The sequence below is a fragment of the Cladophialophora psammophila genome (assembly GCF_000585535.1).
Source record: "Cladophialophora psammophila CBS 110553 chromosome Unknown aczJe-supercont1.6, whole genome shotgun sequence".
Taxonomy (NCBI): Eukaryota; Fungi; Ascomycota; class Eurotiomycetes; order Chaetothyriales; family Herpotrichiellaceae; genus Cladophialophora; species Cladophialophora psammophila.
In genome coordinates, this window is record NW_006912927.1 from 550,186 (window position 1) to 565,561 (window position 15,376).

Here is a 15,376-nt window from a genome sequence, read left to right on the forward strand (position 1 = left end):
TTTGGACCACAGAAACTCGAGGGCTGGGTTTGGTCCTCACCTCAGTCTGTAATTGTTTCCAAAAGATAGAAATTGTGCTCTACCCATTAACTCTATATACCCAATACCCTTTTAACATTTCCCGCTTTTCCCAGCATTCACATGAAAGTTAGACAGCCCATGCGGGTGCGGAGAAGTCGCCAAGCCTTCGATGGTCTAGCTGCGCGACCGAATCCAAGTTTCACATCATCTCCAACGCGTCTCCTATGACTTCTCTGCGGTCCGTCTCCGTGTAATCACAAACATCATCAACCTTGCAATCCCCTTCACGACCTGTTCAGTGTGCAGTCAACGCCCTTCATGGCAGATTATGACCGGCGACGGAGAGGCGGTGGTGGTGGAGGTGGAGGAGGTCATTTCACCAACCGCAAAAGAAGATACAGAGGTAGGTATCCTTTCAGCCCGCTCCACAACCATTCTAGTCTGACGATTCGTAGAGGATGACTACGAAGATCGCCGACCGCAGCGCCGTCGTTATGAGGAGCCGCTGGCCCTGACTCTACGCAAACAAGTTCTCTCCATCGCAGAAAGTGTACGCCGTGGGTGCAGCTGATTTGATCAATTACCGGGCTGACGCAGTGTTAGCCTGTGCGAAGAGCAGAAGATGAAGTCGCAACTATCGCAAAGACTCTGGCCGAGAACTATTTTGACACCGATCTCACCTCGGGATTCCTAGATCTCGTTGTGCAGCTGTAAGAGCGGCTCCAGCCTGTTCTCGTTTACAGTCCATCTAACGAGTACAGCCCCGTCGAACAACCCCTCAAGATCCCCTTTGTTGCGGCTATTCTGCTTCTGGCAAATGTCCAGAAGCCTGAATTTACATCTGAAGTCTTGGTCAAAGTCGGAGAAGCTCTCCAAAAGCAATTGGACGTTGGGGCGTGGCGAGAAGTCAAACTATACTTGCGCCTTCTGGGTTGTCTTCAGGGCATGTTTGAGGGCGATGGGATTTTTCCACTGCTCGAAGAACTCTTCTCGCGCGCGGCTGACTTGCAAATGAAGTCGTCCGAAGACGTAAGTTCCCGTGTGAAGCTCAATCTGAATTCCGCACTAATTCTGCCACAGTCTCTGGGCCTCGAGCTCGTCAAAGTCATCTTGATGACGCTTCCTTACGCTATGGCATCCTCGGCAACCGGCTTTGAGACTCAGGCTATTGCCCTGTTGGACAAGACGGACATCATTGCCTCTACAGCACATCCTCTGGAGTCGTTGGTCGATCCATTTCCGAGCCGCGAAGTCGGCGCATCTACCGGGTCAGAGAGCGCACTTGCACTTCTCCAAAGACACATGCAAGAGGAGTCGAAAAATTCTTGGGAGTTGGCCTGCCTACCTCGCCCATGGAAAGGAAATCGCTCATCTGAAGAAGGGGATCCATTGGATGGGGCACAAAAGCATCAGTTCCCTAAAGTGACCGTTCCGGAGACCGTTAAGACTGGTCCGCGGCCACTGTTCCCCGAGATCTACTTCTCCGTCTATCGCGAACAAGAAATTGAGACGGTCCCTCCGGTCTCGGATCCCGCTGCTTTACTAGTTCGAGATGCCTTGTCTGATACCATCAACGTGCTCGATTTCAATCGAGCGGTAGCCGCCAAATTTCTCATCGACGTCGATTGTTACTTTGCCCCAGGTACTTTTGTGAAGAGAGCCACACCATTTGACAAGTTGCGGGAGGTCGCTGGGGACAAAGCAACCTGGAAACCAGAGGATGTTGTTGTTGATGCGGCATTTTCTCAGCTGCTGCAGTTGCCTGCTCCCGAGCATAAGTTGGTGTACTATCATTCGGTGCTGACTGAAGCGTGCAAGCTAGCTCCTGCAGCTGTTGCGCCTAGCCTGGGCCGAGCAATTCGATTCCTGTACAGGAACGTGGATAAGATGGATTTGGAACTTTCTCAGCGCTTCTTGGACTGGTTTGCCCATCATCTCAGCAATTTTGGATTTACATGGAAGTGGACTGAATGGTACGTCGTTCCTCCTACCACGGCCGGAAATTTCCTAACTCTATAGGGTCGATGATGTCAATCTGCCTGACGTACACCCAAGAAAGGCATTTATTATTGATGCCTTGGACAAAGAGATCCGACTGAGCTTTTCCAAACGGATCAAGGGCACCTTGCCCGAACCCTATCAAGCCCTCATCTCCGAAGCGAAAGAAAAGGAAGTACCAGATTTCAAGTACAATAACGACTCCACGCCGTTTGCCGCCGAAGGAAAAGAAGTTGCCCAGATGGTCCGGCGGAAGGCAACTAGCGAGGAATTTGCTCCCATTTTGGAAAAGATCGAGCAAGAAGTTGCAGCTTCAGGATTGCCCGACCCTTCTCTTGCATCAACAGATGTCTTTGTCACTTCGATGTGCTGGACGGGATCAAAATCGTTGTCTCACGCGTTGGCCTGCATTGAACGGTGCAAGGAACGTCTCTTGGCGATAAGCGCTTCTAGTCCCGCATGCAGAAAACAAATAATCACCTCCGTGGTGGACTACTGGCGTGATCAACGTGGCGTCGGAGTTGTCCTCGTCGACAAGCTACTCAACTACCAAATTCTGACCCCTGACAGCGTTGTTGAATGGGCGCTCATCGATCATGTCTCGCGCGGCACGCTCCTTGCCACGACTTGGTGCTACGAACTCATCAGCAACACAACTCGCAAAGTTGCAGGGCGAGTTCGAAGCATCGTTGGTGCAATTCGCTCGCCTGGTCTCTCGGAAGAACAGAGGCTAGAACTTCAGCAAACATTAAACCGTGAACTGGAAGGAATGAAGTCCCTTTTTGCCATCATTGAAGATGCGGTTGTGAGCATTAGGGACGGGAATCAAGATGAGATGATGGAGAGCTCTGATGCGTTGCGCGCCGAAGAGGAGGAACTATTGAAGTCGTGGGGAGGACGATGGGCAAGAGTATTTCAACGCAGGTACGCAGTTGAAGAGAGCTGGGTGAGGGAGGAGCTGGTGAAGCCATTGCCGGTGGTGGAAGAGAAGGCTGCGGAGGACGAGGTGATGAAGATGGATGACAGCAAGGGCGGAGTGAATGGTAACGGAGCGGTGGGATTGACCGGCGATAATGGAGAAGAAGCCGATGCCATTGACGGGATTGAATAGTTGTGACACAGAAGGTTTCAAGAGATGCATCTCAGCAAGTGGCAAGTCCCAACAGGTCCTTGGGAATGCAGATTTCTTTCGGCATTTCTCGAGGGCGCGGCATTCTCGTCTCGATATTCAGCAACTCAAGGCATCAAAAGTCGATAGCTGTTGCGGCGCGTGGATAAAGCCGGTAAGCTTGGAAGACATATGTACCACAACTACTCCCATCCCTCGTCTCGAATCGCATCAAGACCTCGCTTCATGGACTCTCGGTGAGAGAGAAGGTGTATGTACACTACGGCTCGTTTCTGGTGAAGCTTACAGCTTATTTTATTTTACAATAACAACTTACGGAGAAATACCATATATACATAATCATCATCGTCCACATTATGTGGGCTTCAATGAACCTTTGCCGCCACCATCACCATCACCAACACCACCGTCAGTAGTGGCGGCGGCAGGCTCGCGGTAACAAATGCCTCATGAGTGCCCATCCTGCCCACATTCTCAACCGAAAGAACAGTGGCGGGTATTTTTTGTTTTTGTTTGTTTGGTTTGTTTGTTTTCGGGGCTTGGATGTGCATAACCAACAGTGTCCCGCAGGACGATGTTGATGTGAAAGAACAATGGTCGATGACCCGGCGATGGGGATGAGGATGCTGACGACGTCGGGACTCGACCAGGGTAGAACAGCGGGTGTAGGGGCACAGCTTCCGCTATGCGCTGAACGCTGAACGCGACCATGGACAGACACCTCGACGAAAAAGAAGGCATTGACATTGCTTTCCATGTGCCATCCGGTCAGCCTGTCAGCCTGTCAGCGGGAAAGTCAGTCTTGGTTCTTCTTGCGACCCTTCGTTCCGCATCTCCTTCCCTCTCCGTGCGTTTCCTCTTCCACAACGCCCACTGCTTTCAAATCTAGGTTCCGCTGCTCTGCTCTAGTCTCGTTCGTGCATTTAAGTTCAACCAATTCGGACTCTAGCTCGAGTCTATTGGCGTCCGCCTGGAAAAGCAGCCAGCCCAGATAGGCGATGCGATTGTCTCTGTAGATGATGGTTTGGGTGATGGCTCTGTCCTCTCGAATACTCTTTGGCATCCCGCCTCATCGCGCTATTGGTGCCTCCTGGACACTCGCGGTTTCCAACAACGTCTGCCGGGCCTCCGACGCTTGCATCCGAAAGTCAGAACGGTGACCACTCCACGAGGGGTTTTCTTCTCCCTGTGTCACATCCGCAGCTTGCTCTGAGGCCGCGGTTGCGGTGCTCGACGCCGCGCCTCCATTGTCCTTCATCTTAAGAGGTCTTAGAAAGGTTTTGGCCCGCAGATCCTGGGTGTTGTCGTCCTCAAAGAATATTGTCAATGTAGGTGCGCGTCTTCGACTTCCTCTTCGTCTCCAGTCCCATTCACGAAGTAGATTAAGAGGAATTTCGAGTGGTGAGGTGCCTCTCATCTTCACTAGAAGCCTGCGACAGGCTGTTGCTGAGTTACCATAGGTAAGCATGTAATGGACATTGGCGGAAAGGAATCATAGAATGCACTTGCCTCCACCTGGAGGTGAGGGGATCACAGCTGTTGCAATAGTCGCCATGGTGTTTGATGTTTTTTCTGGTGTTGTGGTAGAGACTCGGGTGCCAGTTGTCCCTATGCTCAAAGTTAGTGGCTCTCTCTATACCACGACCGATCCTGCTAATAGCGGGCACTCACCGTTGTCGGGCGTTTCTGCCCTTGAAGAGTTCAGGGTCACAGGAATTGGGAGGCTGCTCGTGTCTCTCTCTGATGAAGGCAAAGAGGTAGTAGCTGTTGGCATATTGTGTGAATTGGACGTAAAGAGGCGACTTTCACCTGGTCGTTCTCGGTCGTGCGGTTGTGTATCAACATTCTCGTTTTCAGTATCGGTGTCAGAATCTCCTGCAGGCGACACAGGACTCGACATCTTGACAGTCCAAAGGAGACTGGGAGACGGCTGGTCGAAGACGGGAAACACAATGCTTACAAGTCATCCACGGATTCATGGATGTAGGATTGACATGTCGAGGAGAAAAGAAAAAGAAAAGTACCGCCAAACGTCTTGATTGTGTGTTTTATTGTTTGTCCGCTGCCTTGTAAGCGGCGATGTGTCAACGACATCATACACAGTGATTCAAACGTTCCGAAACGTCATGTCGTACCGCCACGTGAAGGAGGTTGATAGACCTTGCAACAAGACCGTCCTGGGGATTCGGTGCTCATTGCCCAGTGCCTGTTAACCGTATAAGCAGACCCAGGGGCAGAAGAATTAGTGATAGAACCCATAAATAATGTTGAAGTAAATTGTCTGTTGTCGCTTCTGCCAACTCAATCTTTCTGTCGCAAGCTGTGTTTCTCATAGACCGGATCCGGATGCTCACATAAACGGTATGAATCGTAATACGGACTTTCATCTGCCACGGGGGAAGTTCTTCGTCTGCGGTAATGCTGATAATTGCCCCGTATTGGTCACGTTGACTTAAATATCCAATATGGGCGTCTCCAAGGGAGACACTCCAGGAAGGCAAGTGCTTGAGTCTGGAGGACATGAAGTTCACCATACTCAACAGATCCTCATTGTCCTTTGACCTGCAACCTCCAACAAAGCATGGCTTCCCAATCTCCGATGTTGCAATCCTCGTTTCCTGTTCCTGATAATACGGTATGCATCCAACATGTTTGGACATAGGCCAACTCTTTGAAAAGCACTGTTGCAACGCAACTGTCAAATCCCCCAAATGGCTGGCTGCTGACTTATGTGCCAGATGTTGATTGCTTTACCGGCACATTCTACTTCTGGTTCTTGCTGGGCAGCACTGGAACTCAAGAGTCCTGCTCCCCGTTCTCCAATGGTATCATCGGATGCATCTCTCTCTGTGTCCGGAGGCTGTGTTGGCCAGGGTCTTCTAGATTGTACGACAGCGTTTGTAATAGATCCGGTCGACCAGGCGCAATGGCGTCATTGACCACGACAACAACAGTTTCAGGTCAGACCCTCGTTGAAAGCACTCAGGCCCCGCCAGGAGGAGATGCCAGACAGAGGTCTAAGAAAAAGGCGAGATTCGAGAATATGAAGAGGGAGCTAGGCAAGAACCAGGAAGATACGTGACCGTGGTTGTGGAAGATATTATCGCATGGCACTGACTACTCAATCGTGTGATAGCCATGATCCTTGGAGGCACTCGCTGCTGATAATTATCATAGCCCTTGGATTTGTTGTCGCTCTCATTTACGGATACCATATCCAGAAAATCCGCCCGGCGGCATAACCGGTGCAGATGGTATGGTACCAGCTTGTGGACCGGCAAAGCCCGGAGGGGGGGCAAACCCAGCAGGCAAGACATTCGGCTGTGGGAAACCTGCAGGTACTTGATTGAACCCTGGTGGCATGAATCCTTGTGGCCCGCCATATCCCGCCTGGCTTGGAGGTGGTCTCGCCGGAAGACCACTTGGTGGAGCCGTGAGTGGCGCACTGGGTGGAGGAGGTGGTCTTGCTTGTACTGGTGGTGGCACAGCCTGATATTGACCGCCTGGTTGTGCAAAGCCAACAGGAGGTACAGGAGTCTGCGGCACGCCTCCAAATACTGGTCCGCCCATCGGAATTGTAGCAGGAGTGGGTTGAACACCATGAGCCTTTGCTTGAGCTGCAAGCATTCTTTCGGCTTGGTCACCATGCCTTTCGCCTTTGCCGTCCTTTTTATAGGCGTATTGGACTGAGACCTCCTTGTTCATGAGGTATTGACCGTTCATGTTGGCAATGGCATCATCCGAGGATTCAAAGTTGGCAAAGGAGACAAACCCGTAGCCTTTTGATAAGTTGTTTTCATCACGAGCAATCTGACTGGTGTTAATAGAGTTCCAAAGGCAAAAAGAAAGAGGAAATAAAACATACCTTTGGAGCAGCCACCAACGTACCAAACCGTCCGAATGTGTCGTAGAGCATTCTTTCGTCGACCATTGGGTCCAGATTACCAATGAACAACTCTGCACCAACTTCGACAGATTTCTGCTTATCAGCACTAGCTTTGTTGACACGGATAGGCTTGCCGTAAAGCCTGACTTGGTTCATGACCCTGGCCGCATATTCGGCATCTTCTTCTGAGTTGAATTCGACGAAGCCATAGCCTTGATGTGATTGAGTGACCCGATCCTTTGGCAGATGGACATTCACGATGCGACCTGCTTGCAGAAACAACTCCCAGACGAGGGCGTCTGTGACACGCTCATCGAGATTACCGATGTAGATCGTGGAGTCCTTGTCTTGCTCCCAATGTCTTGCGCCAGACATGATGCCGAGGAGTGCTCACAGGGCCTTATGGGTTATATTCAATGCTTCAAGCTTGCCAAAGTCGGCTTGGAGAATGTGAGTGACAGATCTGTAGAATGGTTTGTGTCGTTGATGGCAAAATTGGTTGCAAACGTGCAAGGCTGTTGAAAAGGTGCGCCTTCCCTCTTTGAGACTAGTCCAAGAAAAGATCACGTGCTGCTCATGGGCGTCGTCAAATTGTTCCGCAGCTTCATCTCGCATTTTTGTTTGCGTCAAAGCACAAAGTACAGAGTATCTCACCCAAAGACGAATCTCGCACCTCAAATCAAGCACTCATTCTTACATTCTCTTTCACAGAGCACCATTTTCTATCAATCCAACAAGATGATTCAGTTCTCAGAAGAGACCAAGGTCCGTCAACGCATGAAGAAAAGCAAAGATCATCTTTTTGACTTTACTCTCTCAGGAGCGCATTGGGAAGATTCTCGACATCACCCGTGAAGTCGTCCATTATGGATATCTCCCGTTAATATTGTATCTGGGTATGAGCCAACAGATCAGTGCAACTGGAGTGAAGACTAACTGTCACAGGATATACTCGGAGTGAACCCAAACCTGCGTTGATTAGGTGCAGTATTCCTCGCTGACAGCGACTTTGCCATATGTTGATCGGTTCTAGCTTAATCTCTCCTTTCGCAAACTAAGAGTCCTCTGCAACGCCTTTGTACAACAGATGAATGGCCGCTACATGCAGTTACAAAACACCGAAATAGTCCGCTGCTGCGAGGCGATAGGGGTTCCGGGCAATGCCTGGAGCAGTCCAAGTGAAAAGAGAGCACGACCAGGCTGCCTTCGGGGAGTCTCGTGACATGATGATACAAGAGATGGACCAGGCGGATCGATACTCAATTGCGAGCCTCTTGTCTCGCGCAACCTTGTACAACAGTTCTTGTTGGTGTCTTAGTGACATCTGCTACATATCTCGACTCTACAACCACGGCGAATGTGGCAGGGACGGTTTGACAAAAGACTCAAGCCAACCCCCGAGGTCGACATAGCACATTCCCAGCAGATTATGTGACAGGCTCAAATGGAATCTACCGAGTGGTATTCAGTCCGACTTTGCAACTCTTATTTCCCATTCTAGATTCGCCGATCGGTGATCACTCTTGCCATGTTCCACGTAACAGCATCGCGAACAAGTCGGTGTTGATCCCCTGCGAACCCTTGTGAGCCTTCCTGTCCGTTCCAGAGGCCTATCCGATTTATCACATCCGCGCTCGGGGACAAGAGTCTTCCAAATTCTGATCGTGTGAAACTACCTCTATCCTCTGCGTCAACCAGTTGGACAAGACCCACTGCGCCGGAGCAGAGCCCAGAGTACCGAGTGTATTCTGTACCGAGTAACTGTGCCAGCAGAGTATGACTGGCCCGTGCTCCCGGGAAAATCCATTCGGCCCAACAGTGGAGATGGCCGCCTGCTGAAGCGAAAGGCAGACCGTAGCCTAACCCAGGACCTGCTCGTGTGTTACGATGTAGCACAAATTAACCCCTACTGTTCCTCCTCCGGACTTTCGACCCGGGCCTTTGATAGTTGGAGAGTATGATGGCATCGATGGCTGGCCATGGTGGTTGCGCAGTCTGGTTTCAGAGGGATTTGACGTCCACGTACTGGGTACTCCTCGTACGAATCTGCTTGTACTTAAGTATAACAGTGGAATGCCCACCAGCCCCGTCATCTGAGCGCGAGCCTAGCCTAACCTAGCCTATGAGTCGACCGCCAATCGTGTTAGCAGGGTTCCCTAGTGGCCTGTTTTAGCGGCTGCTTCTACAAGTACTTAGGTAGGTGACCCGTGCTTCCCGCTTATTGCCTGCATGCCCATGCCCATGCCCATGCCCATGCCCATGCCCAGGATGCCTAACAAGTACCCAGTACGAAGTACCCAGTGCTTACTTACCGTGTGCCCCATGCCCACGGCCCTCTTTATTTGGCTTCTCCTCGCGGCGCCATCCACATCTGCCATCCGGGGCCTGGTGCATCATGGTTCGGGCGGCGGCGGATACGAGGTGCCTTGCCCGTACGGAGTACTTGGTCGGTAGACGCTCCAGCCATCCACCCATCAGACATCAGCCATCAGCCATCAGCCCGCAACCCGCAGCCCGCAGCCCGCAGCCCGCAGCCCGCAGCAGAGCTCGCCCCCCATCCTTCTAGTTCGTCGCGCATCGGCCCCATTCTTCTCGTGTCTTGCTTCCCGCAACCGCTGCTCCTCCTGTGTTTGCCCTGCGCACCCTCCACCGCCAACACAACACATTTCTCTCCTTTCCTCTACCCTTCGCGTCCAACACCTCTCGGCCCCCTCCTTTCCCCCTTCACCCTCTTCACTTGCGCACCGACTCTCTCCTTTGCCAAGCTCCATCAGTCGATCGCATCGATATCCAGCACGAACCTGTGCTCCGCCCCTGCCTCGATTGTGCCTTGGGCGGTTGCCCGAGGCTTCTGTGTGAGCTTATCCGCAATTTTTCTACCCTTACCACTAGCGCCTTTTGCGCTTCACCTTCGCCAAATAACAGGTACCTGCGCCCGTGGCAACCCTCATCTCTCTTCTTTCCTCCCTTTACTCACTTCCTGTGCAGTCAACCATCGTCAAATTTCCATTGTTGCACGCCGTCGACAGTATTTGACTGTACATCCATCATGTTCAACGCTACCCAACACCGCGGCAACCCCAACCTGGGGCCTGCTCCTCCCGGCCAGCCCAATCACCGGCTGAACGAGATTATGGATCAACTGCGAGCCGAGTTCGATAACCAGTCCAGGTCGTCAGAGCAATTCGAAAGCCAGGTCGCGCAACAGATTCAAGAGATGGAGTTGATCCGTAACAAGGTCTATCAGCTCGAACAGAATCAACTCAAGATGAAGCAAGACTACGAGGCGGAGATTCGTATGCTGCGACATGAACTGGAGATGCGTGGAGGTCCCCAAGTGCAATCCCATCTGGGTGGCCCTCCTCAACATGCCGGTCCAGCGCAGGCACCTCCGGCTCTTGGACATGGCCAGGGTGGGTTGTTCAGCGGAATTATGGCCAACCAAGGTCAAGGGGGCCCAGGACTGGCTCCTCCGCCTGAGCAACCTCCTCCTCAGCAACACCCTCTGCAGCCTCCTCCCCCAGCCGCACAGCCCCAAGGGCCGCCACAACCACCCAACTCCTTTCCAGGCTATCAGCAGGGCCCTACGTTGAACGGTTATGGACCGCAACCACAGCCTCAGACGAATTCTCCAGGTCTTGGAAAGAATCGGTCCATGACGACCAGAGGTGCGCCCGGACCTGGACCTGCGACTCCCCAGCAACATCCCAACCAACCACAGGCAATGCCCTATCAGAATGATCCGAGAGCATCACCCCAAATCCCTCGGCCGACGCCTCCAGGCACCGACATGCAGCTTGGTCCTCGTCATCAAATGCCGGGCCAAAGCCAGTATCCCAATGTCGGCAATGTTCTTGCGGACCTCAACCCGGACGATCTACCAGATCATCTCAAACGAACTAGCGCCGACGGCGAGTGGCATGCTGTCTTTAATCCAAATGTTCCTCGTGTGCTTGATATTACTCTCTTGCACAATCTTCAGCATACTTCGGTCGTGTGCTGTGTGCGCTTCTCGAGCGATGGCAAGTATGTCGCAACAGGGTGCAACCGCAGTGCTCAGATCTTTGACGCGCGGGATGGCCAAAAGGTGTGTGAACTGCTGGACGAAAATGTCCAGGACAAGGATGGTGACTTGTACATCCGATCCGTCTGCTTCTCTCCCGACGGCAAATTGTTAGCCACAGGCGCCGAAGACAAGAGAATCCGCGTGTGGGACATCGCAAGCAAGCGCATCCGCACCACATTCGACGGACATGAGCAAGACATTTATTCCTTGGACTTCTCGCGGACCGGGCGACTCATCGCTTCAGGCTCGGGCGACAAGACCGTGCGCCTGTGGGATATTGAGTCGAATCAACAAGTCATGGTTCTCTCTATCGAAGACGGAGTGACTACTGTGGCCATGTCTCCCGATGGACGATTTGTTGCGGCGGGTTCGTTGGACAAGAGTGTTCGAGTTTGGGACTGCTCGAGTGGGTATCTGATCGAGCGGTTGGAAGGGCCACAAGGTCATAAAGACAGTGTCTACTCGGTCGCTTTCTCTCCTAGTGGGCGGGAACTTGTCAGCGGTAGTTTGGACAAGACGATCAAGATGTGGGAACTCACACCACAACGAGGACTTATTCCCGCTGCAGCAAAGGACGGCAAATGCATCCGCACCTTTGAGGGACACAAGGTGGGTTTAATTTTCCTCCTTTCTTTGATCTTATTCCATGAGAGACACTAACGTGGTGTGCGCAGGACTATGTGCTCTCAGTCTGCCTCACACCTGGAGGCGAATGGGTCATGTCTGGGTCGAAAGACCGGGGAGTTCAATTCTGGGACCCCAACACCGGTAATGCGCAGATGATGCTTCAAGGTCACAAGAACTCTGTAATCTCTGTGGCACCATGTCCGACAGGCCACCTCTTCGCTACGGGATCAGGAGATATGAAGGCTCGCATTTGGCAGTATACCACGTGGCGGGGAGCCCACCAAGGGCTCTGAGCCCGATGGAACGCGCCAATTGTTCTAGAAGCATAAAGACGGCGACATGGATGGGGTGAGACCAGGACAGGGAAGGTTGGCGGATTACGCAGTTACATGTGTGTTTTTCTGGCTTTGGAGATTTCTGCGCTCCCAAACCCGTTGCTTGCAGTGATTTTGAACAGACAGGCACTCGAAGGGTATCCGGCAATAACGGCAAAGGCATGAGGACTCGAATGCAGGAGCCAGGACATGTGGCTATGGGGCTTTTTCTCCTAGCTTGACGGTCGGCGGGCTCTGGGAATGGCTGGGCTTCTTACGGGCGTGGGAGGCTCGCATTAGTGGATGTTTGGGGGGTGTGTCTGGCGGGTGGTTTGTGTTTGACCTCAATCAGGCGGATCAGGCGAGTTGGGAGTGAGGTTGGTTGGAGCGACCGTCAGCAGTCAATCCTTTTGCTTTTCTTTGGGCTATACTTTTGAACCAAAAATTGCTCACGTTGCGTATTGCTTTGAGGATGTTGGCACCCAAGAATGAAATGGCGGCGCAGGGAAGAAGTGGTTGGAAAGGAGGCATGGTCGTTGCCTTCGCCGTCGTCGTCGAGTTGAGCACTGGGAACACCTCGCCATCGTCTTTCCTCCATCTTTCTTTCCTGGGACCTGGCCGAGCAAGCCAGTCAAAGGCGTGAATCCATTGATGATCAACCAAGAATAGTTTTTTAAGTCAGGGATACAGGGCAGGGTCCAGTCAATGCCATTTGAGAGTTTGCCGTCGTCCAAGTCCGCAGGCGTGGTGGGCAATGGACATGGATTTCTGTGTCGCCGTCCCTGACGTAACATGCAGGGCGAGATTTACAGGTGTCACCGCAGCCATCAAAGTCGCAGTTGCGGTCATGGACAATATGCTTTTTTTTTTTCCCCCCTGACCCGTCACTGTTTCCTGTTAGCTCAGGGCTTCATTAGCTTCTCCGGCAGCAGAGAGCTCGGACGATACCAAGCATCAAGTCCCCAGGTATGCAGTACAGTACCCAGCATCCAGTACCCAGCGAGCCAGCACCTAGTCCCCCAGTCAAAGTGCCTCAGCAGTGAGCACCTTCTCTCACTTCACTTTCACTTTCGGAGGCGGCCGACTGTATCCAGAGCGGGCGTACCCGTTTTCCCCTTTCCTCCTCCTCCATCGTCAATCATTCCCAGACCGACGGGATCAATGTTATCTCTGATCATCACCATCGATCGCTGGCAGCACTGGCGCCGCTGAGACCCGGCTCATTCGTCGCTCCAAGCGTCTGCTACCCTCCGAAACAAGAAGCCACCCTTGCTCACTCCCTACCCATCCATGTGACTGGCTCCCCGTCTCCCTCTCAAAACAGCTTAACCCTCAGTGACTAAATCCAGGATCTGTCTTGATCGGGTCAAGAGGGGGGGAGGTTTTCTTCACTGAAGCATTTGCGTAAAAGACGATTCTGGGGCCAGACGCAGCAGTCTGGTCCACTGGACAGCCAATTTGAGGGGAAGCCGCGTGGGATGGACGGTACAATCCACCACTACGAAGCCCTATGTCTCTTGCTTCTTCTCCTGATCATGTGCCAAAAAACCACGAAACTGCTTGGCCAGGTCCATTGTCCTCGACTGCAGGCCTCCCGCAGGACTCCAATTCCAACTCAGAGAAACGCCCTGCAGCTTGGGGGGGAAAATTTTTTTCATGCTCAGCCCAAGATAACTTGGATGCATGCCAAACAAGAGAGAAAAATCCCGATAGGAAAATCCTCAGTTGCTGCAAGACACCACCAAGGTACCCAGTACTGGGCGCGGGAAAGGTAGCTAACAGTAGCCGAATCTTGTTCCTGGCTCGTCCTTCTTCCCAAACTGGCCCAAGAGCCCATCTAAGCCTCACCGCACCCACCTCCCCAGCAAAGGTCAGGGCTGGTTTGACCTCCAAAGATTCCATGGAAGACGCCGGGAGGAACGAACGCGCAGCATGCAGGACCCAGGGTAAACCGACCACACACAGCACACATCAGCCTGGGCGTTCGCTTATTCGCAGCTTAACGCCACGAGTGTCTAATGCGTGGAGTCTCCTGTACCGGTATAGCCCTCGAGATCCTGGTCGGGCCAGCAGCCCAAATCCCTCCTCCGACTCCACCCAGCAGCTTTTTCCATCCGAACTTTTTCACGGTCTGCGACTGTACCAGCGCCGACCTGGTCACTACGGAAGAACTACTCGACTTAGCGACTTGATGCCCCCAAACTCCTCCTCCTCATGCAGGATCCCGTTCTTTGCTTCTTGCGTCTCTAGTGAGGGCCCCCAAATCGCACGATCGCTGCGGGCTATCGGTCCTGCCCTGCCCTGGTCGTCATTCTCTTCCACCTCCCCCTCCGGCCCACCCTAGGGTAACGACGACATCACCTCAGGCTCGAACTCTCCGCCCCGGCCTGAGTAAGTTTCCTCCCTTGCAGCCCTAATCGCTCTCCTTATGCATCCCCATGTCCACTCGCATCTGCGCTGTCCGAAATCATCTAGAGCCCTCTGACTGGCCTGAGGCCTTTCCTCTCCCTCTACCGGCCACTGAGGTGATCCCGGATCTCGAAAAATTTTTCACCTTGTGTGTCATCTGGCTCGCCCAAAGTGGAAAGCAGAGGCGCCAGAAGGCTTTGTCGCACCCACGCTGGAATTGGCTGAGAGGCAAGGCTGCACCCTTTCGATGCCTTGGCCTCGACGACACCAGATACGTCCGATGGGGACTCCAATCTCTTCCGCTTGCCGCATAATCCCTGACGGCTCATGCTAGCAAGCTTGTCCCATTTGGCAATGCCCACGCCCGATGACTGGTTGTACCAGCACACCATGGAGTTTGGTCGAGGGAAAAGGTATAATACCCAGTTTGATCTCGTCACCCGAACTATACACTGTCTACCCATCCGTAGACCACATTAGACCGGCTTACGTCTCCAAGCTCTAGGCCTGTTCCTTTCTCAAAAGTTGCTTTCTCGAGTGTCCATTGTCTATTCATCCTGGCCATCCTCGAGACCGCCCCGACCGTCTTCCAGCCACTGGTGAATCAACCCCCCACACCTCGCTCTCCCGTACCCGTCCTCGGCGTCTCTTGTTTGAGCAGCTGCCAATCCAGTCTGTGGACCAGTATCCGAGTGCGATGTAGGCGTCTCGTTGGCTCTTCCTTGCTTAAAGTGTTGCTCTATAGCCACGATCCATTTCGAGCGTCGCACCGGAGCCAAACCTTCACGCTGTCCAGAGAACCTTCGGTCGTATTCTTGAACTCTTCCTGATTTACTCCAAAGTAAGATTGCTCCGAGAGGGGATATCTATTGGTGTGCTATACTTTATACTTGACGTTGGCGACGGAATCCTCCCCAATGTGCGAC

The 15,376-nt window shown here is 52.7% G+C and overlaps 4 protein-coding genes across 4 annotated transcripts; 3 read left to right on the forward strand and 1 right to left on the reverse strand.

The window, feature by feature from the left end:
- Positions 1 to 339: 339 nt before the first annotated feature.
- On the forward strand, positions 340 to 3,130 carry A1O5_04533 (uncharacterized protein; the record flags this gene model as incomplete). The annotated part of the gene is made up of 6 exons (XM_007745138.1): positions 340 to 424; positions 477 to 571; positions 625 to 731; positions 783 to 1,050; positions 1,102 to 1,994; positions 2,041 to 3,130. The coding sequence occupies 6 exons, from the start codon at positions 340 to 342 to the stop codon at positions 3,128 to 3,130; spliced, it is 2,538 nt and encodes an 845-aa protein (XP_007743328.1).
- A 3,216-nt stretch (positions 3,131 to 6,346) lies between these two features.
- On the reverse strand, positions 6,347 to 7,409 carry A1O5_04534 (uncharacterized protein; the record flags this gene model as incomplete). The annotated part of the gene is made up of 2 exons (XM_007745139.1): positions 6,347 to 6,958; positions 7,014 to 7,409. The coding sequence occupies 2 exons, from the start codon at positions 7,407 to 7,409 to the stop codon at positions 6,347 to 6,349; spliced, it is 1,008 nt and encodes a 335-aa protein (XP_007743329.1).
- Positions 7,410 to 7,827: 418 nt separating this feature from the next.
- On the forward strand, positions 7,828 to 8,092 carry A1O5_04535 (uncharacterized protein; the record flags this gene model as incomplete). Its single annotated transcript, XM_007745140.1, has 3 exons — positions 7,828 to 7,930; positions 7,980 to 8,016; positions 8,068 to 8,092. Coding segments are annotated over 3 exons (165 nt in total), but the record flags the coding sequence as incomplete, so codon positions are not given.
- A 1,991-nt stretch (positions 8,093 to 10,083) lies between these two features.
- On the forward strand, positions 10,084 to 12,020 carry A1O5_04536 (glucose repression regulatory protein TUP1; the record flags this gene model as incomplete). The annotated part of the gene is made up of 2 exons (XM_007745141.1): positions 10,084 to 11,709; positions 11,775 to 12,020. The coding sequence occupies 2 exons, from the start codon at positions 10,084 to 10,086 to the stop codon at positions 12,018 to 12,020; spliced, it is 1,872 nt and encodes a 623-aa protein (XP_007743331.1).
- Positions 12,021 to 15,376: the final 3,356 nt, after the last annotated feature.